The sequence below is a fragment of the Chenopodium quinoa genome, unplaced genomic scaffold (genome assembly GCF_001683475.1).
Source record: "Chenopodium quinoa cultivar QQ74 unplaced genomic scaffold, ASM168347v1, whole genome shotgun sequence".
NCBI lineage: Eukaryota > Viridiplantae > Streptophyta > Magnoliopsida > Caryophyllales > Amaranthaceae > Chenopodium > Chenopodium quinoa.
In genome coordinates, this window is record NW_018745521.1 from 303,966 (window position 1) to 329,279 (window position 25,314).

Sequence of the window (25,314 nt, forward strand, 5' to 3'; positions counted from 1 at the left end):
GAGGATCAATAAATATGAACATGACACTACTCGAATTTGGACATTTATTATTTGAAAATGAACATTGAAATTTTAAATATATGAACACAACACTATATTATAATGAACATCAATTTTATGAAGAATTTTGTCTGACTCTGGATAATTCAATACTTTTGTAATATAAACTGAATATTTAGTGCAAATAAAATGAACATTTCTTTATAAAATACGAACATATAAAATTGGATATTTTTGTTCATTTTTTATGAAGTGTTCATATTTTTTTGACTAAATGTTCATTTTTTTTATAAAGTGTTCATATCTTTTTACTAACTGTTCATATTATAGGCGTGAGGTGCACATAATAAGTATTCATATAATATTTTTTTATAAGTAGAATAGTATGCTAGCTAGTAGCTAGTGTGGTATATAGAGCAATTGGGAGAAGATGAAAAACTTGTAAAATTGGCGGGTAAAGAAAATGCTGCTACTAAGAACTCGTCTCTTCATCCCTCAACTATCATCTTCTCTACTACCCACCATTTCCAACCCTTCAAAACCCCTCAATTTTTCTCTCTCCTTTCCTCTGCAATCCTCATTTTCTCTCTCCTCCACCATCCCCATTTTCCATCGACATGCATTATCAAGCTCCGCAGCTCCTCCACCGCCTTCGGACGCCACCAAATTCACCAGCACTGTGCTCTTTGTCCCGCCGGGAGTCGACCCGAATGACATAACCGAAGATATGATCTTACCCGGGTCCAACATTGTTGTCGGACCTTATGCGGGTCATGCCCAGATTAAGGAAGTTGCGTTTGTAAAGAGTAGTAGTCGGGCTAAGGATTGCCCCGTTGATGGGTTGCCTGAGTTTGCTGTTCTTGGTCGATCTAATGTTGGGAAATCTTCGCTTATTAATACTCTTGTTAAGAAGAAAGAGGTTGCTTTGACTTCTAAAAAACCAGGTTTTGTTAATTTGTTTGTTTTCTTTTATGCCCACCATCTGTTTGTTTAAATTCCTCAATGAAAAATACAATTGAAGTGTTTCTGAAGTGTGATTAGTTTGATATGATTTAAAAGAAACTGGGATTGGATTTTTAGGGGTAATTCGCTGTTGGGGTTATTTGCGTATGATTCATACTTGTGATTTCATTTGTTTTGTTAACTTTGTGTTTGATTAGGATGTTGAATTTATATGCAGGGAAGACTCAGCTTATCAATCATTTTCTGATCAACAAGAGTTGGTATATTGTTGATTTGCCTGGATATGGGTGAGTCTCTGTAATTTTGGTTTTAATTTGGGCAATTTCTGTAATTCTTGAGTCTATTTCATGCTGGGAATATTGTATACTTGTATTGTGCATCAATTGTTATTCGTGTTTATACCTGATCATCTGCTTGAATGATATTGAAGTGCCAAAAAAGGATTGCTTTTACGCCTTGAGGCATTGCTTCAAAATTATTGATCATCCTGTAAAACATGTTGTATGTATTTAGGCTACATCCGTTGTAGTTAATTTGGTCTCCAATCGTGTTGTTTATTTTCAAGTTTAGGAAGTAAATGTCTCCTTACATGTCATTGTGGAAATTAATCGCCCTTAATTGAGTCATATTTAACCTTGGATAGCAATGGTGGATAGCAATTATGCATATGATGATCTTGAAATCTGCTTCAATAGTGCAACATTTGAAAGATCACTTTTTTATGCCTGATTTTCTTACATAGGTTTGCCAAAGCGTCTGAATCTGCTCGAACAGATTGGTCTGCATTCACTAAAGGCTACTTCTTGAATAGAGATGCACTCGTTTCTGTGTTACTCCTAGTTGATGCAAGTGTTCCCCCACAGAAGATAGATGTGGATTGTGCTAATTGGCTTGGGCGCAACAATGTATCCAATTTTTGAACACTATACTATCGTTAATTCATTTAACATTTTTGAATGTGATTTAAATGTGCTACTGATTTTCCGTCTCTTGCTGCTTTGGTTTACGCTTTTCAGATACCTATCACCTTTGTGTTCACCAAGTGTGATAAGATGAAAGGCAGAAAAGGCGTACGGCCTGAGGATAACATCAGAAGTTTCCATGAGTTAATCAGACAGAATTACAAACAACATCCCCCATGGATCATGACTAGCAGTGTCACTGGTCTAGGCCGAGACCAACTTCTACTCCACATGTCACAACTAAGAAACTATTGGGATAGTTAGAAAGTATATTAGAAGATTTCTGGTTTACAACTACAGAAATGTCTACTTACCCTATGTTATCTTTTGCAAGTTTGTATAAAATGGAATGAAGTTTTGAAATTTTATAAAGAAAAAAAAATGGGAAGATGTTTATGTTGCTTGATATACTATTGGTACTCGTATATGACACTTACATTTATTATTATACTGCAAACACATCATCTGTAAGCTAAGTGGGATGACAATTTGAAACATGATCTGTCTACATCCAACATCAATATCTTCATTTTACTTTCTTATTATTACTATATACAAGCATCTGTAGTGAACGTAAATTATTGTTTTATTACATATTCATTCTATCAGTTTCGAATCATTACCTTTCTCATCTCTAGAAAGATCATATCTTAACAAATTCAAGGGTTCCCTTACCATCATGAGCCTTCCTGTAGAAGTACAAGGTATAATCAGAATACAACACCTCCTTGTACTTGGGTTCCTCATCACTCTCGACCAAAACTTCCTTTAGAGGTCCGATCATCTTGCTAGGCTTTGGGTTCACAAACAGGGGAATTGAAATCCTGTCTTTACTTCCATTTGCTATTACACGGTGTTCTATGCTCTTGTACTTGCCATTGCTCATGATTTGCAGCGCATCACCTATGTTAATCACCAACGCCCCGGGGATAGGTGGCACATGGACCCAACTTTCTCCATCAGGTGCTCGAACATAGAGTCCACCAATATCATCCTGCAGGAGGATGGTAAAGGTGGACACGTCTGAGTGCCTCCCTACTCCTACTGTCAGTTCAGGTTTCGGACACTTTGGGTAGAAGTTGAGATTAATCCTTTTGGAACCCGAAAGAAGAGACCAGTTTTCCTCATTGATCTCTTGAATGTTGAGTCCTTTCAACAGGACTTGCAGGAGGGACTTAATCACAACTTGGCACTTGTTCATGTAGTCCAGAAGTTGGTCCCTGAACATCAATGGTAATACAGATAATTATTTTGATGTATTTAGCATTCTCATGACAAAACAATGATATAATTAGTGATTGCATAGTGCAGCTTAACGGTTAATTACCTGCAAATAGTAGGCCATAAAGCAAAAGCCTCGTCATCAGAGACATAAAAGAGACTAAGGTAATCCTTCCATTCTAAGGCATTCTCAACCTCGGGTATAAAGCTAGTACTTAACCTCACATGATTGCTAGGTGAATTCTCCTTGAAATAATTCCTCTTGTCCTCTGGTGCCATAGCAAAGAGCGCGAGGGTTGCTCGTTTCACATTCTCAAGCACTTCAAGTGGCACCCCATGGTTGATGATCTGAAAGAATCCCCACTTCTGAGCAGCATCACATAGTGATTTTAAAACTGCTTGGTCATCCCAATTAGACACATCAATTATGGGGATCGATGCCTCTTCCATGATCTTCATGTTGGACGGCCTCTCTGATTGAGGTTGTAGGTACTCCTTTGGCAAATCCTTCAATTCCATCTCCGATAAACCTTTCACTCCACGGCCCGATTTGATAAGAAAAGTGGTTAGATCTTCTGTTTCATGAGCCATTTTTCGTAAGCTTGGTGCAAGTGCAAAATTGCTCTTTGTATTAGGCTCTTTCTTTTTTTCTCATGAGTTAATTGTTGTATTATGGGTGAAATTTATAATGTTTTGATTCTAATTCTTTGTCTTGCTGAAACAATCTTCCTCCAAGAAAGTCAGCAAGGTGTATAAACGATCTTACATTAGCATGGATCGTTCGGAATACCTTAGGAAAATTAGCAACAGATCATTAGCATATAATTATGATCAGAGTGACCACTTTTGATTAATTCTCCCTGTGTAGTTATCAGCAAATAAATAACCGCATTAAATAAAGTATTTTGATCGCTTACTTCAATTTAATCTCCCTTAATATACTCCGTAGTACGTTTATCACTTTTAATTCGAGTTAATAAGGACAGTAATTATAAACACTTCATTAAGGATGTAACGTACTCGCAGATAATTACTCCGTAGTACGGAATGCAAAGCATTTAGTGACTATTGACATAAATATATAATATTCCATAAAAAACAATTAACTACAAAATTACGTTTCGATTAAGGCAAATTCTAGAATAGACCTGGTGCACAATAACTTATTGTGCACCCAACCATTTATTATATCATTATAAAAGTGATTATATCATCCAGAAACTTATTATGTAAATGTATATCATTAAAAAAAAGTATCAAACAGTAATAAAATCATTCTAAAAATAATTATATCATCTAAAAGATAAATTGTTTAAAATACAATTATATCATTTAAAATATGACTCACAAAAAAATAATTATATCATCTAAAAAAGTAATTATATCATCCAGAATGTGACTATATTATTTGAGGGAAAATTTGTTAATTACTACCTCAAAAACAGAGGCTTTATGAATTACTACCCCTAAAAAAAAGTTTTTAATTACTACCTCTAAAACCGATTAATTCAAGTGATTGCTACCCTTTTCCCTAATCAGCCCATAATTAGGTGATTTAAGCTCTTAATGACATCATTATCCGGCTAATTTGTAATTAGTTACTTTTAAACCTTAATTAACTAATTAAAACCTAGAACCACCTCCACACCACCATTGCACCACCACCGCCCACCCTCCACCCACATAGCCTAGTACCCTCCACCCACCATTAGAGAATTTATTGTAGACCGTGTCCGTACAAGACCTGCTGATCAATTAATAGTACCCGTACTTTGTACTAAATGTCAAATAACTATTTTGGTACTCCGTACTATAGAATGTCAACAAATTATTATAAGGATAATGCTATACATAGCCTTAAAATCTAAGTATTAAGAAGCTGAAAAAAGAAAATATTTGTGAAATATGATCATTAAATCATTAATTACACTGATTTGTGCGTGATTTTGTCATGCATTCCTGAATAATACCAAAAGGAAAGATATTCAATGTTTATTTGTAATCCTTAGGCAACATATAACATTACTCTTATTTTAATATGGTTAAAAAAAAAACCTTCTTCTTTCTAAAAAAGACGAGGATCAAGGATAGATTTTCAAATCCTAGTAAAATGATAATTTCTCCATTATATATAAAAGGATAGATTTCCAAATCCTATTAGAATTATAATTTCTTCAAGGAAATTACACCATTATTATAAATATAATTCTCCTATCTTTCGAATTACAGTACATCAATTCAAACTCTTCTTTTTTCTATAGTTTAGCACTTTAGCTTCTTCATAATTTCATCAAAACCTTCGAGAAAATTGTTTTTATTCTTGATCATGAAAAAAAGCAAAGAAACAGAGAGTAACAACATTGGAGAAAGTTCAAACTTTGAGGGAAATTCTGATGAATCAATCATGGAGACACAAAGGGTTCAACATTTGATAAACAATTACACCTTCTATGACTTTATGGAAACGGAAAATACCATAAAATCTACTCTTTTAGACCAAAAATGTGAGGTTAATGGTGAAAAATATGTCGATTTATCTTCGTTGAAGGAAAATACAGGGGAAGAGGAAGTTGATCATCTTATCCTCTCTCTTTCTCTTTCTACTAACACCACCACTAGAATTACTTCCATTAGTTCGTCTGCTCAAAATAATAGTATTCCCAATATATTCGAAGCCACATCCTAATGGAGCTTTACGAAAATCCTAACACCAAGTGACATTGATAATCAAGATCGACTTTTACTCTACAAGAAATGGGTGTATAAAAACTTCAGCACCAGAATTCAAGAGGAAAGCAAGAAAGATGGTTATCAAATTGATTTCATTGATTGGGATGATAAATATGAATTTAAGATGACTTTAAAAATATGGTCAAGTGGAAGTTGTGTGCTCATTGGAAATTACAAAAGCAAAGTTGTCAACCGAAGAGGACTTAAACTAGGAGATAAAATTGGACTTCATTGGGATGGAATTGACGAGAAGATGTACTTTACTGTGTTGAAGAGAAATATAAATGATAACCCTAATATATTAAAATTAGATCCTCCTAAGAAAAAAGAGGGGATGGAAGAAGAGTGATTGAATTAGACAAAATATTTTCATATTGCACACCTGAAGCAATGAAGCATTATTTGCAAGAAAGATACGAAAAGAATATATGTAGTTGTCAGTTTGTACTTATTTTTCAGTTAGTATTTCGTTTTGATTTTATTTAAGCAAGCATATCATGAGCGCACAGGAAAAACGAGTGATCAATTATGCATTTGTATAATAGGCTTGAGATAACATATGATCGTTAAACATCATTTATCGTCACATCGTTATAAGCTTTTATGAGATGTTTGTTTTTATGTATAACTCCAAAAATTGAATACTTGTAATTATTTGATGCACATCAAATATATGAAATTCATTCCAAAAAGAGTGATCACACATTGTAGATATGGTACTTCGTACCTTTTTATGTACAACAATATAGATACCTCGAAGATGCTGTCACCCATCTAAGGCTACTTTGTAAAACACAAAGATAAAAGAAAACTGAGGAGGGTTGAGAAGGTAAAAGTTAAGCTCAGGCATGTAATCTTGCTCCAAGAATATAGAGTTATGATATCTCAACTTTCGTTCTCATTTTACTTGGGTTTGTCACTGGGGTAGACTGGAACCTCCCCTCTGTATACCTTCCATGGACCACCATAAAACATAGGTTTCATCAGAGGTACTGTCTCTCCTGGATGGTCTTCCCAATATTTTTCCTGCTTGAAGTCAGCAATGAATGTTAAGAACCGAGAAAGCCTTGGGCCTGACTCCACTGCCTCATAGAGCACAGGCCAAGGGGCTAGTCACTTACTACTTATCAGATAAAAAGCTCAGTTGTAACTAGTAATGAGCATAACATAAAACTTTCAATAGCATAACAAAAGCTATGCAGTACAGTAGCACACAATTTAATAAATCAGGTTTCCCCAAATGCCAAATTGCCAACCATATTTTCCAACCTTATAGCAAGAAACCAGTACACAACCCAAAAAGGTTTTCTGTTTTCATAGACAAAGTTCACACCAAATTCTAAAAAGGGTTAGTTACCGAAATGGTGATCAGAATTCAGGGCCGGGGAGCTCTTCAATGTCCATTAGTGATATTCTAATACAAGGGCGGACAGTAAAAAGACTTGTGTGATTACACTTCACTCTTCAATAATAACTAAATGTCACCCGGCTAAAAACACTCTATTTTCCCCTAAATACCAAATTATTCCTGAGAAGATTTGCTAGCCTAGGCTGTTCACACTCAGCTGTACAAAGCTTTTAGGAATCTATCTTAAACATGGGCAATCTCTTAGTGTTAACTTACTTAGAATATGGAATAATGGATAAACTAACAGGAAAGTCCTTCATAATTATCTTAGATATATTGAGAGAAAAAAAAAAAAAATCTGAGCATTTATTTGTGCACTATAAAAGCTGTGTCTTATAGCCACATTGAAAACTACATTCCTTATGCTCACAGTAAAATTGCACTGCTTTCACTAGGAGCCAGATAAAAAGTCAAATCAATATTGCATTATCGACAAAAGATCATATAACAGCAAGTGATAGGAGCCCAAATCTGTTCGTGTCAAGAAGTTCAAAAGGACTGAAGAATTCCTTGAAATTGTGGGAGTAGGTGGCCTAAATGGCAATTCTTGATCTAAGTGGGACATAATTCACTTTTATCAAAAAAAATATATATATTCACTTAAATTCTAAATCAGTCATAAGGAAGCAAGCATAGAATAAAACCAAGATAATCCCATGAACGATTTCACCGCACATAATGGTTGCCTTAAATTCTTATACATGAAAATATCCAGAAAATGTAGGACTATGGTTTTTTTTTTTTTGGTTGGAGGGGGGGGGTGTCCATAGAAGATCAAGTAACTTACTTTATAGAGTTGCTCCGTGATTGCTGCTCCAATAACTCCAGTGTAGAAAGCAGCAACATAAAGAGTGACAAGAGGCGTAAATGATTTAGGCCGTCTGTAAGGTTCAATCATATCCCACAAAATTGTTCTTTCCCATTTGGTGTACACATAATCTGCATACTTCTTCCATAGATAGCTGGTCATATTGTCACTGAGCAAGAATAAGAGAAAATATAAGAAAACTATCAAAAATCTCTGCAAGTTGTTCTACAACTAGTCTATAACAGTGTGAGAATGATAAGAAGGGAATGAAAAGGACAGAAAGTGAGAGAGAAGGGGGATATGACTTGGGGTAGAGGGAAGGGGAGGGATCCATATTCCTTCCCTTCAAATAAACCAAATATTATTTACATCTTTGGTAACGATCGAGTACCTTTAAGTCAGTGGCGGAGCCAAGATTTTCAACTTGGGGGACAAAAAGCTTTAACTTGACAAAAAGCTTAACAAAACAAAAACAAAAAAAAAACAAAAAAAAAAACTCAAACACACAAATTGATTAATCCTAATATTAAAATTTGACTCATTTTCATTGAGTTTCGGTCTTTTTAACAAGAATTGTCGAAGATCGGGTTGTTTAGTAGTTGCCTTGGACTTGTTTGAATTAGGTGAATCATTTGACATTTCCTAATTAAATTGAAAAATATATATCAATTTCCACAATCCACAATACCACATCATTACATAATAATAAAACCTAAAATTCTAAATTTCTAATTCAACTATACATTTCAATAAATTCAAAAAAAAGGAGAAAATAATGCAATCAAAAGTTCACAAAATTAACTATACATTTCATTATTTCAATAAATTCACAAAAACAAAAGAAAAAAACAAGTAATAAACCAATTAACCAACAGATTTCAATATTCAGAGATTTCAATAAGACAATAAACCAACACATTTCAAAATTTCAATAGTTCAATACTTCAAATCTTCAACACCCAGAATAATTGAATAAAAGTATAAACTATAAAACAATTAAACAAGTAAATAATTCAGAGATTAAATTCAGATTTAAATACCGTGAATTGGGTCTAGCAATTTAGCGAAGTGAGCGAAGTCGAATGGAGAGCAGCGAGTCCAGCGACGAGCCGACGAACGGACGAAGCAGTGAATCACGAAGCAGCGACGGCGGCGAATCGACGGACGGAGAGACGGAGTGCCGGGAGTGGAGCCGACGAGCGAGAGCGGCGGACTGGCAGAGGATTTTCGAACATCGAGGTGAGAGGAAAGTTAGGTTTCACTTTTCAGAGTTCAGTTTTCTTTTCTTCATTTTCAGAGTTCAGTAATGTCCCCCGCTGGCTTCACCCTTGCTTTAAGTGTATAGCGTGAGGAATAAATTGTAAGTAAACCAAAACACTTGCCTAATCAAGCAGCTTAAATTAATTGAAATGTGCAGAATAATGATGGGCAGAAATTTGGCATAAATTGGTTTAGTAAGGATTTGCTTGGCCCATCCCACGCATACCCATGTATCATAATGTTCCATAGAAACAAAATACTTTTGGGCATTTTTTCGAACAGGTGGTGGGCATAAACCAGGGCATTGCAATTGCAATTACATAAAGATCAACAAGTTTTGTAGCCAAACCAATATTTAAAGCAAACCCAAAGAGGCAATTTGAGCATGGAAAAATCCAATCCTTAATTTAGAACAGCTTCATATGATATACTAAACAGAAAATAGATAATTAAAACCCATTTCAATTCAAGAAAATCCAACTACATATTCACAAATAACAGATAAACCCTGCTCACTTAATTTCAAATTCATATAAAACCTGGAAATAAAACTATCATATGAAATACCAAATTCACACGCATAAGATTGTATATAAAAGTGATAATTAGATGATCATCAACAAATGGCTTAAACATCCAACATCAAAATCAAACCCTAAAATATCAAGACTAGTAACAATCAATTCATAATTGAAAGCATGGAGTAAGAAAATTGAACGAATACAATGAAAAATAAAATCGAGGGAGAGGGAAAAGGACCTGGTAACAAGCCTCGATGATAGCAACTGCGATTAAAGTAGTGAACAAAGTGCAGATCAAAGAAAAAAAATAAAATAAAATTTGGGGGTTCAATAAACCTTAGTCTCCCAATTGACATTTGCAGCAATTCCCTTAATAATGGACAAGGTAGGGAGAAAGGAAGACAGACAAAGCCGATAACTGATTTTACTGTGCTACGGTAAATGATTTTACAAGACTTAATTACACTGTAATTGCTTCTCATGGTTGCCTACAATAATAAAATGAGTTTAGTCTTAATTTAATGATTTTCGTATACTTTGCTTTTATTTATTTTTTCAGATGGTTTTTATCACGATTTATATCAGCCGATCCCAAATCATTTAGATCATTTGGGGTAGTATATGATTAAAAAACATAATTTTTGTGAAATTTATGAGATTAATTTGTTGAAATTATCTAAAATAATTTAATAGAATGAGATTAAATTGTAAAAGCTTTTTTTATTTATTTTTTTTTATTGTTGTATATTAAAAATAATAATTACTCATATTAGGAGTTTTGGTGAGGTTGCAAATAATAATTACTCATATTAGGAGTTTTGGTGAGGTAGCAAGTGCAATTGTGCAAAATAGACCCAAAAGGTTGGATGTGCTCTTTTGAGTTAATCATGTGAAGTGGGGTGGAAATAAATCGTAACATAGCTCATGCAATGCAAAAGATGGTTAAATTAGGTTCATGTTGCTTCTTAGGGTACAACCTTACAAGCACAATCTTGTTGCAAACATTCCTTAATGCATTCTTCCCTTAGCAGAAATTAGCTGCTTGGTAATATTGATAATACTATCAACAAATATACACTTCTGAGTCCTGTTTGATTAAAAAGTTGATATTCAAGTGCTCATGCAAATAGAGACAGATACAATAGCAGAATTGTTATCAGTTCTATCCCAGTATCTGGTGGCTGCACAACCCTGATAACTGGTAATAACCATTGCATATGCAGTACTGACATTCTTCCTTGGTTCTACGAAGTGATACAAACTAAGGATAGTAACACCATAACTCCATTTATTGGACTTCACTGAACTTGCATAACTTAAAATAAACGGAAACAAAGACGAAACTTGAAAGGACTATTCAGCTAGCAATAAGGTGTTATAGGCTTTTTATAATACAAGGTCTCCCTTGAATGGGTTAAACCAGTTTCAATATCTCAAGGACTTCAAAAAAATAGAGGGTAGACCAAGTAACACAATGCCATCTTTGTTCAAACATTATATAACATCATCAATTTCATTATCAATGGAATAATAAGGAAGCAACTTCAGTAAAATCCACCATATCATAGGGCCAACACAGTGCAATACTGCAATTCCTTAGGGAGCTTCACTGTGGATCGCTGAAGAAACTGTTAAGACCTGGCATAATTTCAGGGCTCTTGGTGCGTACAAACTTCCTAAGGGGATGCTCTGCATATTTCTCTCCTTCCGCAAAATTCTCCAGGATTCCAGCAGCTCGGTTTTCCTTAGTCACCCTGTAAATTTTTTAGGAAAAGTTAAGCAACACAGTTGTAAATTATCAAGAACACAATATATTTACTGTGATATGAAGAAACTAAAACGGCACAAAAGAAATTAACTGGATAATAAACAAATCTTCACTTTGCAGAATAGAGCCAACCATGGATTAAAAGAGGAGAGGGCCTGAGGGAGAGTACGGGTTCTTTTTATCCTAAATTGAATGTGGAATATGGAATAGAGAAGGCACAGTTAGAGGTTTCCACTATTATTTCTCCTTGATAAACACAAATCATTCCAAAATCCAAGGAAAGATTTTTTATAAAAAAGAAACACTTTTCATCCCTTCTCTCCTTTCCTTTTGAGTAGTTGTTTAAACATGTGCTTTTGTAAGAACTTGAGCTATTCCCAGTAAATTACATATTATGCATCCACAGAAGCAATACAGACATAATGGAGTTCAACTTTTTTCCTGTTACTCTACTCCAAGTGAGTATCACAATATTTTATTAAGGGTTAGACTTTGATTCCTGGGATACTATAGAAAAACACAGTTTGTACTCCCTTCACTTTACTTTTGCCACACCACTTCTATAGTTCTCTGACTTCTATCAAATGCTGGAAGCAATATACATGTGATTCTAATTGCTTCCTCAAGGATATTATACTCTAGGTTGAGAGAATCCACCATATTTTATTTTTGGCCTATAATGGGGCTCTAATCATCAAGTGCATTATTCATTAACTTAATTATCATTAAATTGTATCTAGTATAAATTTTACTCTGCTTTCGCTAACAAAACTGTCATGAATCTTGATCGAAGAGTAATGTTAATCAACTAGAAGCCAGAGTGTATGTTGGCGTAGAATCTTAAAAATGATAAATGCAAGGAAGTAGGAGGAACACTGTCCCCAGCATTAGACTCAGTTCAAACAAAATGTCCTGTGTCTAAGTCCAAATAGTCCTTTCAAAAAGATGTTGGTTGAGCCAAAATGAAGATGAGGGTCAAATATTCTCAGGTACAGGTTATTCATAGAAAATACACAAAGAAAAACAACTAGGGTTCCATCAGCTGCAGGTACTCTCACACTTGGGGAAAGACTTTCAAGTTCTAACTTCTAAACTGAAATATGTGTTACTCACAACATGTTAGCCGACATGCTTACATTCATAGGGCCTCTTTCCACTCAATTTGTGACTAATTGCAATAACTAAGAGCACAAGCTAATTTTAGAAACATGGGCACAATAGAAGGATTGATGATATGCTAATTAGGAAGTAACTAATCGCCCATACGCCCACATATTTAAGGCATGGCTCAAATGAAAAAAACAACATGCACTTGAGGAATGAAAAACCAGAAAGTTAACATTGCTCTGTTCACGAGCAGGGCAACATAATCAACTGAAAATTTTCATGTCAAAACATTCACACATGCCTAAAGAAATCCCATTTCAAACCATTCGGCCGAGCTTCTATATAATCCCCTATATTTTCACACAATTGATCGACAAGTCCGAGATAAACCACCATATTTTACATTCCAACATTACACAGCTCAAAATCCCTTCTTTTTTGCTTATTTACTCAAATTTAAAACCTAATTCAATACTGCTACTATAATACATGAAATGGAAATCAATTAATATTAATAGTAACACATCAAAACAACCTAATGAAATCAATTAAGATAAATTAAACCTAATAATATTATGAATCCCGCTTTATGTTAATAATTTATTTAATTCTATTTAGAATTTAAAAAGAAAATCAAGAAAATGAATTAGAGAGAGAAAGATATACCTGACTTCAGGGTTTCCGCAAATATTCCGGACGAGCTGAAACCCGCAAATTCCGACGGCTAGACCAACCGATGCAAACAGAGGGTAAACCTACAAAACCCATTTCACAATTTTTATTACTCCGTATAAAAAACAAAAAAATATAATTTATTTTCTAATCAAATCTATTTTACTCCATTAGATCTGATTGAATATCATCCAAAATCATACGAATTTCATGCTAATAATAGCAAATTTTTCACAGATCTAAAAATACTGAATCTTCCATCAAAAAAATCGTAGAAAAAAATAGAAAAAAAAAAAAAAAAAAAAAAGAGGAGAGAGAAGGAAGAGAGAGAACCTCGGGTCTGACCCATCGGAAGCCGCCACCCATTGTTGAGTTTAAGAGAGAGAAACAACAAAGGTTAGAGAGAGAAAATCGGAGGACGGAGAGGTCAACTATTAACAAACAGGCAGGACGTTTTCTTTTTGGGGGCGTCTAAATGAGGAAGATGGAGAATTTAAATATAAAAAAATACGAATACGGAGTAAATGAATAATTTATGAAGTTGAATTATAATTGGTTGATTGAATGTGGGCGCTTTCTTCGAATATTCGTTTGTGATTGGTCAGACCCATGCTTAAATAATAATCCGTCGACATTTTTATTTTATTTTTATTGAAGCTTTTTGTATCTCTGTAAAGACTGCAACACAATCCTAGCCACACGTTTTTCATCAAATTGTTGGTAAAATAATTACATAAATTGTATGAATATTGTACGAGTATGAATGTAGGATACTCCGTACTTTTTTTTTTTATGGAATGAATATATAATACTAGTATGTACTCCGTATTTTAATTTCAATAATTTTCTCAAATTAATTTTGGTGCTTAGAGAGTTACAAGGGAAGGTGATGAGAATCGATCCCATTATTTTCTAGAATTAGAAGGAAAGCTCTAACCACTTAAGTTATACCTCTCTCTCATTTTCTCAAATTAATTTGATTTCACTTTTAACTCCCTCTTAAAAATAATTTTATTTTTAAAAAATCTTAAAAATAAAATTAGTATCTACTATCTATAAGACGAGTATAAAATTAAAATCACCGCATTAACACTTTGTTTGGAGTGAAGGAAATGGAGGGAAAGAAAGGGAAGAGAAGTTGAGGGATAGATAATCTCTCATTTGGATAATAAATGAGGAAGGAAGAGAATTGAATGGAAAAGAGATGGAAGGATCAAATTGCAAGAAATTGATCTCTCTAATGGAAAGATTTGGATGGAAAACTCTTCATTCTTCCCTCCCCTCCCCTCCCCTTCCCTTCCCACCTCTTCTCCTCCCTCCCCTTCCCTTCCCACCCCTTCTCCTTCCTCCCATTCTTTTCTCCCCTCCTAATCTATCCAAACACATTGTAAGGGTCTTTTTGGATGAAGGGATTTGGATGGAAAAGAAAATAAAGGAAATGAATTTTATCATATTCCCATGTTTGGTTGAATAAATTACATAAAAATCCAAAGGAAATGAAGGGAAGTAGAAGGAAAGTCCCTTTACAAATTTTTAGCTTTTATTTCCTCCCAAAATTGGAGGAATTCGACTGGAAAGAGAAAAATAATAGTTATAAATTATGAATTTCCTTTCTGTTCCATTCATTTCCTTTCATTAACCAAATATTGGAAAATAAAATCACCTTTCTTTCACTTCTTTTCCTTTCTTTTCCCTTCCCTTCCTTTCTCTTCTTTTCCTTTACTAATATTGAACCAAACAAAGCCTAACAATTATCACAAATTAAGATAAGAAAGTCATCAATTTAGGTTCTATCCTGCTCACTTTTTTTTTTTTTCCCCTAATGGAAGGTTCCATTCTACTCACCTTATTTTTGCTTGTTTCAGTTTAGATGAAATAAGTTTTACTCAGTTTCAAATTACAACTAAAGTAAGTTCTCATAAGTTTAGGTGAATTCAAATAAGGGTTTGTTCTATTCACTTGATTTTAACGTACTTGAATTTATCATATTTTATCTAAAGATGTCTAGACTAACCTTGACTTATTAGACATTATTAAAACTTATTTTAGTTGTAATTTGAACTTTTTTTTAAAAAAAACCTAGTTGTAATTTGAACTTGAGTAAACTCTTAGGGTTCGTTTGGCATTGTTGTGGTTTTCTATTTTTTGGTTTTTTGATTTTCAAAATCATATGATATATGTCGTATAATGAATAAAAAAATTAGTCAAGCTTATTAAAATCCTGATAATTTAGAAAACTGACAACAAAAAAGTGGAAACACCTTTTTCTTATTTCCAATTTTTGGTTTTAAAAAAAATAGAAAACTGAAAACAAAAAATAATGTCAAACAAACCCTTAATTATTAGATTTTTTTTCATGAATTTATCTTTTTTAAACTTATCTAAACTTATTAAATTTGAAATAAGTTAAATGTGTCAAAAATAAACAAGTGAAATAAGTATGACACAATTTAATTAAATTTATCTTATCTCTTACTTCCTTTTTTTCACAAATATTGCAACGAGGATGAAATTACGCACCCTAAAGCACATTTTATATGCTAAATATGTATAATTACATAAGAGTAAAAATTATAAAAAAATTGATATTGTGAAAGTATTTTACGAGACGAATCTAACAAGATCCCATATGACTATATTTAACTTTACATATAAATCATAATATGTGGTCAAACAAGCGTGATGAATAGTGTTTTCAGTTGTTGCAATATTACTAGAATGGAGGAAGTATATCAAAATTTTCTTAACTTAACTAAATTTATTTTATCTCTTATGACACAATTTTCACTTATTTTCGCTTTTTCTTATGACACAATAAAAAGGGTCAATCCCATTTCATGCTAATTGCACAACACATTCAAAATCAATGCAATAATATTTCATGAAATGGGATCGACTCTTTTGACACAATAAGTGAAATTTGACACAATTAGAATTGAGACTCTTTTGAATGTGTTGTGCAATTAGCATTAGAAAGTATCACACAATACATATTATTTGGTATTTAGTTGCAAAAACTATGAAGGATGGAGAAAAGCTTATATAATATCGATTTGGTTAAGATAAAATATAGGGAAGTTTAGTAGATGAGGTCCCCAAGTAGGTTACAACATCAGGATGTAGAAAATGCTTAGTCCTACAAGGGCATCGTTATGTTGTCTACAAAATACAAATTTTCATAACATGAGGGGATCTTACATTAATTTTCAAATATAATTTATTGATGTTATTAATAAAAAAAAAATTAAACTTAATAGTTGAATTGCTTGAAATGACTAAAAACTGGTCCATTTTAAAAAAAAAAATGCCATGGAAAATGACCTCTTTGATTTAAGTAACTAGATTGTATCCGTGCTAATACAGGATACTAATAATGTAAGAGGAATTTATAGATTTTTTTTTTTTTTTTTTTTTTTTTTTTGGGAAAGGAAAGGAAAGGAAGTTATATAATATCGATTTGGTTAAGATAAAATATAGGGAAGTTTAGTAGACGAGGTACCCAAGTAGGTTACAACATCAGGATGTAGAAAATGCTTAGTCCTACAAGGGCATCGTTATGTTGTCTACAAAATATAAATTTTCATAACATGAGGGGATCTTATATTAATTTTCAAATATAATTTATTGATGTTACTAATAAAAAAATTAAACTTAATAGTTGAATTGCTTGAAATGATTAAAAACTAGTCCATTTAAAAAAAAGTATAATTTGTAAATTACCACCCAAAAAATAGACTAATTTTGATATAACCACCCAAAAAATATTTTATTTTAAATTACCACCCATTAAATTAAAAAAACGCGCAGACCACCCATTTAGAATTTCCGGTGGAATTTCCGTAAGTGGGCCCCACTTTTTTTTTTTTCTCCTTTTTTTTCTTCTATTTTTTGGCTTTCTCACTCACTCTCCCCGATTGTTTCACTCTTCTTCTTCCTACCTTCTTTCTTTCTTCTTCCCAACCACCACCACCACCATTGCTCCACCTTTCACACCATCTCTGGCAACCGTTAACCACAGCACCACCACCGAAAACTGCTTAACCCCTTCGCCAGCCCCCCATAATTGCTCTCCTCCCCTTTCGTTCGCCACCGAAAAGATGCCATGATTAATCAATCAATCAAAAATTCAAGTTACCCAGAAAAATTAATCTCTTGCCGGGTATAAATTCATCCAAACAAGGAACAAGAAAGGGGATTTGGGGATAATTTGGAAGAGAAAAAATAACCAACAAAGAGAAAATTTGAATTGGGAGTTTTCTTCAATTGAATTGGGGGTTTTCTTAAAATAGGAACCCTATTTTAAGAAAACCCCCAATTCAATTGAAGCATGAACCCTAAATCGACCCTTATTCTTTCGGTGGGGTTTGTTGAGGGCGGTGAGATGTGTGTGGAGGGCAGTGAAGTTGAAGGCGGTGGTCGGACCATCTGGGTTTCAATTGGGGTTCAAGATTGAAGATGTTCTTTGTTGGGGTTCAAGATTGAAGATGTTCTTTGCCAAATTGCTGCAATTAAATCCCAGAATTGTAGTAATTGGCTGCCGAATTGCTGTTTGCAGTAGGCCAATTGGTGATTGCGGACTGCAGAGGTTGCCGAATTGCTGTTTGCGGTAGGCGAACTGGTGGTAATTATGGTGGCTGAACTGGTGGCTGTTTGTTGATGTTGTTGTTGCGGGTTGTTGTTGGCAGGCGCGACAGGGGAAGAGGAGGGGAAAGGTGGAGCAATGGTGGTGGTGGTGGTTGGGAAGAAGAAAGGAAGAAGGTAGGAAGAAGAAGAGTGAAAAAATCGGGGAGAGAGAGTGAGAAAGCCAGAAAATAGAAGAAAAAAAGGGAAAAAAAATTTAAAAAGTGGGGCCCACTGACGGAAATTCCATCGGAAATTCTAAATGGGTGGTAATCTGCGCGTTTTTTCAATTTAATTGGTGGTAATTTAAAATAAAATATTTTTTGGGTGGTTATATCAAAATTGGTCTATTTTGTGGGTGGTAATTTACAAATTATCCTAAAAAAAGGCCACGGAAAATGACCTCTTTGATTTAAGTTACTAGATTGTACCTGTGCTAATGCACGGGATATTAATAGTGTAAAAGGAACTTATATATATATATATATATATATATATTTTTTGGAAAGGAAGTTATGGGTTTTATTTTTTTTTGGGAAAGGAAGTTATGGATTATTTTTTCATGTTAATTTGGAATTGTAGCAGTTATTTGTTAGTAGTTTTCAAAAAAAAATTAAAAAAAAAAGGGATAGAGAATGCATGAGAATTGAGAGTTGAAGGTTTGGAGTGTTGTGGTGAATTTACTCTAAGGGCATGCTTGGATTAGGGGAGATGTATCAGTAGGGTAATAAAAGTCAAACTAAGCAAAATAAAAGTGAAAATAGGGAAGGAGGAGATAGTGTGGTTGTTAGGAAAATTATGTAGTGATGGTGTGATTGTAAGGAAAATTATGTAGTGATTAGGGGTGAGTACAACCGGGTACCCGGTCATATTCTCACTACCCGGATCCGGAACCGGTTATGACCGGGTCCCAAGAATTGGAACTGGTCCCGGAATCGGTTAATACCAGATCCAAGTTTCTTGGAACTGGTCCCGGAACCGGTTCCAAGACCGGGTACCCGGTTCTTATTCTTTAGTTTTATTGTTATTTTTTTTTGTTTTGGAAATTAAAAGGCAAAAGTCAAAGATTTAGGAAAAAAATTTGGGTTTTAGTTTGAAAATGAAGGTCTTTTACGGGGAAGAAGGTGAATAGGTAAGATTTTATTTTTATTTTTTTTATGAGTCAACGTTTTTTTTATTAAAATTATGGACCTTGATTTTTGGGGGCCCTGCTCTGTAGGTGAGGAAAAATCGGTCCAAAGCCGGGCCTGCTAATTGATTGCTTAACTCAATGATTCTTGGCGGTGGTGACCTGGTGGCAATATGTGTTGGTTCCTTCACTAGTGAGGTATAGACGTATAGTCGATTTGCAGTAAAACAGCAGCGCATGTTTTGATTATCGTGGTACATATGTCATCTTTGCGCAACCACATTTTGTAGAAGTTCAACAAGTGCACACACCACCTAAAAATTGCTATTGAAATCATGAAGTCATTTATATGGACTCCTCAAATTCAAAAGTATAAGAAGAGATAATAGTCATGGTACTTATGTGCAAAATTTATAATTTCTAGTCTTACAACTACTTCGTCTTTTTTTTTTTTTTTTTTTGACAGGTAGTCCCGTAATTCGTTGATGCCACCACAACCAAAAACATTGATTTTTGGCTCACTCGATGATTAATTATAAAACAACCAAATTAATGCATCAATTAAAGACTAACATGATTTAATTATATAAAGATTATACACAAAAGCTTATGATGTGAATCATGCCTCATAAAGAAACATATATATGAAGTATAATATTAAAAAATAAAAAATATCTCATTCAATGTGCGATGATATAAATACAACATTTGCTAAACAAAGTGTAACAATAGGCAAAAACTAATGAATTGAGATGACTATTAGTAGTTGTAATAAACATCTATTACACCAATTGATGCGTAATTTTGTTATGCATTTCTAAATTAATACCATTATAATATAAAATACTTCATCTGTTTTTTATTAGACTAGGGTGGTTAATGCGCGCACCATAACTAGTCTTATTAGGGGAACTTTTTCAGTTGTTAGTTACATTAATGAGGGAAGATATATAAACAAATATTTTAGGGGTATAAATGTTCTAAAACTACTATAAATAAATAGTTTAAAAAAGGCAAAATAAAACATGTACATATTAGTGAGGGTAAACATGTAAATGCACATTTTGAAGGGTATAATTGGTACTATTCATAATAGTAATCTTGTACTTTTTATAAGGTAGGGAATAGGGATGCATCACTTTCTAAAAATAGAAGTTTCAATTTAGATGCATCACTTTCCCTTTTAGTTAATAAAATTCTCTTCATTTCTTCGCTATCACATGGACCCTTTTTATTTTTCTTTTTACCTCCCTCTATTCCAAAATCACTTAGGAATCCGCACTTACAAAAATGATGCAATTAAAAAAATGGAGAAAGTATTAAAAAATGATCTATCCCCTAACACCCTGAAGTCGCTTGTGAGCATTATTCACAACAATATAATGAAAAATTATGCTTGTGTAATGAGAAGAACACTTTTTTTTTTTTAATTTTTTTTTTATAGAGAGCCAAACGAAAAGTGATGAAAATCGCTTCCAAAATCTCTTAGAATTGGAAAGGGAGTTTTTAATCACTTGACTTCTCTCTCACTCTCAGAAGAACATAATATGTTATCGGAACCATACTGTACATCATGACTTGAAAGTCGATACCTTTTATCCTCTCTCTATGTTTATTGGTATGATGTAAAGTTTTACTCTGTACAAAATGACAACTGTTAGAAGTACTCAGTCATGTAATCTGCCGACTCCAAATCGGAGAACTGTTGGCCATTTGCTCACCTGAAATACACTCAAAAACAAACAAAATATACGAGTACATATAATCCACACTAATTAAAAATAATTAATTAAATTACATAAATAAGACATTTTAACAGAACCAAAAGCCAAAAAATATCGCCGATAATCACCCCGACCAAAGCGCAGAGAGCCACACGAAATAACCCCTCGAGAATTCCACAATTCTCAGAAACAAAATAAGAGGAGAGAGAGAGAAAGCTTCAAAGCTTCATCAATGGCGTCAACAACTGGCATAGCCTTATTTCTCTCTCTCAAACCCTTTCAACTTTCTCACCAACACCAAAACCATCTTCCTTTTCTCTCTTCTTCATCTTCTCGCCATTTTCTCTCTCCAACAACCTCTCTTTCTTATCGCCGGAATCGCATCATCGGATGCCTAATATCCGGCGTCGGCGGCGGCGGACTTTCCGATACGAGGAAATCGGAATTTTCTAGAGAGTTCGCCGTTATCGCTACCATGTTGAAGCGCATCGAACCTCTAGATACTTCCGATATTTCCAAAGGTGTTTCTGAATCTGCTAAGGATTCTATGAAACAGACGATTTCTACTATGCTTGGACTTTTGCCTTCCGATCAGTTTTCCGTTTCTGTTAGGGTTTCGAAGGTTCCTCTTCATCATCTTCTCGCCTCTTCTATTATAACTGGGTACTGTATTATCTCTTGCTCAATTATTTAATCATTTTTTAGTGATTTGATTATGGTAGGGAATGTTAGTTTTGCTGTGAATTTTGGATGAATTGTGTTTTTTATTGTTGAATTGTTGATTTTGTGATTGTTAAATGTTGATTGATGTTTTGATTTGGCGAATTATTAGAGTTCTGCAATAAATTTTGGGTTAATTGTGTTTTTTGGTTGTAGAATTGGGAATTTCGGATTGTCAGAGGTTGATAGGGAGTGCAATTTTAGAGAGAAATTTTCAGTTGAATTCTGTTTTTGATTGTGGAATTGGTGCAATTGGATAAAGAATGCTACTTTTCAAAGGTGAATTTGAGCTATTTTGATTGTTAGATTATGGAAATTAATACATTTTGGATTGTTTGAACTTTGAATTGAAATATTTCAGTTGGAAGGTTAAGTTCAAATAGAATTTTCAGTGACTTCTGTATGTGATGATGAAAGCCGAAATCGGTACATTTTGATAGAGAGCTTCCTTTTACTGAGCTTATCACTTATAAGAAGAAGAATGCAGTTTCAGATCTAAACCCACCTTAACACAACCCCCCCCCCCCCCCCCCCCCCCCCCCCCCCCCAAACTTCCAGACACCCCTTCAGTAGGGTATATGAATTTTCAGACAGTCGGTTTCGATAAGGAATGTAAGTTTGTAAACGAGTTATCTGCGAATTCTGTCTGCTATAGGCGGATTAGTAATTGTAGATTGAATGTTTGTAGTATTTGTTTTGGCCCCTTTGTTATTTAGATAGTGATGATATTCAAATTCTTATATTGCTTGGTTTCAAACTTTAAGATATTGGTAGGATAGGCAACTTCATAGATATATCTTTTTAGTAAATTATATTCGAGGTAGCCAAATGTTTATACTCTTGTTATTTTTATTTGTGATAGGTATACGCTATGGAATGCGGAATATCGTATATCATTGATGAGAAATTTTGAGCTGTCTATGGATAGTTCGGAATCACGTAAATTTGAGGAGGGGAGTGAGGCGTATGGATTGGACCGTGAGGAACGAGAGTGTGAAGGTGCAAATGCATGTAATGATTTAGGCATCAATAGTTTTGAGCAGATTACTTCTCATAGCTTAAAAGATTTATCTCTTGAAGCTTTGAGATACATCCAACAGTTGGAAACAGAGTTAAGCTCTGCACAAAAGGTGAGAATTCTGTCCACTTGGAGTTGTTTAGTGGTATTATTGTTGTCTATTCCTATGCTGTGTTTCTGTAATACGAAATTCTTGAAATTGAGTAATCTAAAAATACCTCACCGCCTCACTTGCTGTGCAAAAAGGATATCAATCCTTGTCTCCTGTAGAAGAGTTAAGACTGAGCTTACCTAAGTGTAGCTTATTTGCTTCCTATGATATTTATGCTGCGCTTAATTGACCGTTCAAGTTGGATATTCCCCAAAGATGGTCTTTTAACAGGGAGAACGAAACAAAGGCGTTATATCTATTTGGTGAATTTGTTGATGAATTTTGAATTTTCAAGAACAAATCTTTCTTCTTCACATAGTAGGGTTCTTGTTGTTCTTCCACTGTTATAACCACAAACCTGCTACAACTCAGCCTTTTGGTCTCTTTGCTATTTATACTATGAAGATCCGGGACACGTGTTATTTAACTTTTGGAATCTATAAGTTTTGGGACTGGAACGTGTGCTAGTTTTGAGGATGAAATGCCCATATTTCCAACAGGGCTATATTTGTTCAAACCTGTATTTTGCTTATGCTGTGAGGAGTGTCCTGTCTACTAAAACCAGAATTACCAGATGCCATAAGAGGTAAAAAGAGAGGACTAGATGGATGGCGTTATTTGTAAGGGAATACCAGGAGATTGGCGAAGCGGTTTGGACAAAATGTCGAAATTAGTGGTTTAGGCCTTACCCTGGGATTGGACTTGCCTGTTTTGTTACTTTCTCTTCAATTTCCTAAGCTCAGCTTGTCCCAAAGGTTAAGACTATCATCTATGATGTGTGGATTCCAAGGTCGACAACCTTGTGACTCTTACAATACTTTCTGTACGGGTTCTTGAATTTATCCAAAAATTAGAATCTGCCATCTTCAACATCTTATTCTTAAAAACTTAAAATAAATCCTTATAGTTCTGTAGTTCCAGTCTGGCAAGAAGATGAAAATATCATTATGCTGTAACATTTCATGCTTAATTTAAATTCCCAATTGCTTCTTATTTAGTTATAGGCAGTTGCATGAGGAAGCTGTGGTATGATGCTGTTGAATAAGTTCGTATTCATGGATTTGGAGCTTGTTCCCTGTGGCTATCATTTCTCTGATTGGATGGATCTAGTATCTAATTCACTGTAGAAAATTTTGGGTAATTCATAGAATCACGGGAGTAGGTGAAGAATATATGCTAGAAATTAACTAGAACCATTTAGAAGACTACAAAAATGGAGTTGGGCTGTAGAACAAAGATGTAGGGTAGTTCTCAGTTTTTACTGGAATGCTGTGAGAAACTGGGAACTACCCTACATCTTTGTTCTACAGCCCAACTCCATGTTGTCTTGAGCTCATTGTTCATATGCTGTCCTGTTGTTGAGGCAACGTTTAGGGAGACTAGGTTTTATTGCAGAAATGTGTGTGAAGTTTGATGTGTATGTTGTGAGATTCCAGTGTTTATTCTAAACTTGTGATAACTTCTCTCATTTCAGGAACTAGACGCACAGAGGCAAGATTCTGTGCAAATTGAATCAAGTAAGGGTAACCATAATAATCTGCTGGAGTACCTCAGGTCCTTGGAGTCATCTATGGTGTGTGTTAAAGATTGATCTTAATGTTAGTGCCTTTGTTGCCATCTTAAATGTTCATGTGCAAGTGTTGACATCATATCTGGCATATACAGGTGTCTGAACTCTCACAGCCTAATTCAGTAGAGGTAAAGGAAGTAATCCATGAATTAGTTCAAAATACGATACATAGATTTTTCAAAGATGGCCCCATATCCAAACCCATTAAGACTCCGACCATAGCAAGCATAAAGGACCACCAAGTTGGTGACAGTGAAGGTTTTGAAATGATCACCACTTCCAGGGATTCGCTTGCAAAACTTTTGTTCTGGTGAGTAGCTCTTACTTTGTTGCTTGCAATTAGTCAAGACTCAAGAGTCATCAATTCTACATGACATCAAGCTATTAAGTTTCTAGCATTATTTGCCCTTACGCTTCATTCATTTCACCAATTGCACTACTAAATTTAGGTAGCTGTAGTTTATCACATACGTAATAGAGTAACAGTCATCGTTTGGTAGGTTTGATTATTTGGTTTGGTTCTAAGCGGTGTCTTCATTGCTGGCAGGTGTATGCTGTTAGGACATCACTTGCGAGGCTTGGAAAACAGATTACACCTAAGCTGCGTTGTTGGATTATTGTAAAGAGTACAGAAATAACCCTGTATATTCATCCCTTTTTTCTCATCTCAGAAGATGCTTGTTGTATTCTTGCTGGAAAAACTGCAATACAACCGACTTTTATTATTATATTATTCGGATATTCAATTAATCTAAATGAGTTTACTAAATATTCTCTCTATTAGCAATCACTCATATCCGTAATCCGGCCAATGTCTATGAACCAGTAGTTTGTATTTGTGAGGTTGATCTCATCCTTATCAAACAAGAACTTTGTTTTCCCTGAAATGCCAAAAGCTGTCACCTTCAATTGCCTTAAAATGCAATCCCTCCTGACTACAATTTTTTATTTTTAAACGGTAA

At 34.2% G+C, this 25,314-nt stretch overlaps 5 protein-coding genes across 5 annotated transcripts; 2 read left to right on the forward strand and 3 right to left on the reverse strand.

Annotated features, from left to right (window-relative positions):
• Positions 1-396: 396 nt before the first annotated feature.
• LOC110715299 (GTP-binding protein At2g22870-like) lies at positions 397-2,374 on the forward strand. Its single transcript, XM_021893868.1, has 4 exons — positions 397-944; positions 1,181-1,250; positions 1,706-1,868; positions 1,980-2,374. Exons 1-4 carry the CDS (start codon positions 464-466, stop codon positions 2,187-2,189), a joined length of 924 nt encoding a protein of 307 aa, XP_021749560.1. The 5' UTR covers positions 397-463; the 3' UTR covers positions 2,190-2,374.
• A 157-nt stretch (positions 2,375-2,531) lies between these two features.
• LOC110715271 (feruloyl CoA ortho-hydroxylase 2-like) lies at positions 2,532-4,328 on the reverse strand. Its single transcript, XM_021893835.1, has 3 exons — positions 4,295-4,328; positions 3,253-3,796; positions 2,532-3,145 (listed from the first exon to the last, which is right to left on the reverse strand). The coding sequence occupies exons 1-3, from the start codon at positions 4,326-4,328 to the stop codon at positions 2,569-2,571; spliced, it is 1,155 nt and encodes a 384-aa protein (XP_021749527.1). The 3' UTR covers positions 2,532-2,568.
• Positions 4,329-6,527: 2,199 nt separating this feature from the next.
• Positions 6,528-10,236, reverse strand: LOC110715316 (uncharacterized protein At4g29660-like). The gene is made up of 4 exons (XM_021893885.1): positions 10,112-10,236; positions 9,133-9,423; positions 8,072-8,261; positions 6,528-6,902 (listed from the first exon to the last, which is right to left on the reverse strand). Exons 3-4 carry the CDS (start codon positions 8,252-8,254, stop codon positions 6,780-6,782), a joined length of 306 nt encoding a protein of 101 aa, XP_021749577.1. The 5' UTR covers positions 8,255-8,261; positions 9,133-9,423; positions 10,112-10,236; the 3' UTR covers positions 6,528-6,779.
• A 779-nt stretch (positions 10,237-11,015) lies between these two features.
• On the reverse strand, positions 11,016-13,917 carry LOC110715317. Its single transcript, XM_021893886.1, has 3 exons — positions 13,754-13,917; positions 13,415-13,503; positions 11,016-11,627 (listed from the first exon to the last, which is right to left on the reverse strand). Exons 1-3 carry the CDS (start codon positions 13,784-13,786, stop codon positions 11,480-11,482), a joined length of 270 nt encoding a protein of 89 aa, XP_021749578.1. The 5' UTR covers positions 13,787-13,917; the 3' UTR covers positions 11,016-11,479.
• Positions 13,918-20,987: 7,070 nt separating this feature from the next.
• On the forward strand, positions 20,988-25,102 carry LOC110715276. The gene is made up of 5 exons (XM_021893839.1): positions 20,988-21,556; positions 22,476-22,743; positions 24,257-24,355; positions 24,448-24,662; positions 24,900-25,102. The coding sequence occupies exons 1-5, from the start codon at positions 21,126-21,128 to the stop codon at positions 24,973-24,975; spliced, it is 1,089 nt and encodes a 362-aa protein (XP_021749531.1). The 5' UTR covers positions 20,988-21,125; the 3' UTR covers positions 24,976-25,102.
• The last annotated feature ends 212 nt before the right edge of the window (positions 25,103-25,314 follow it).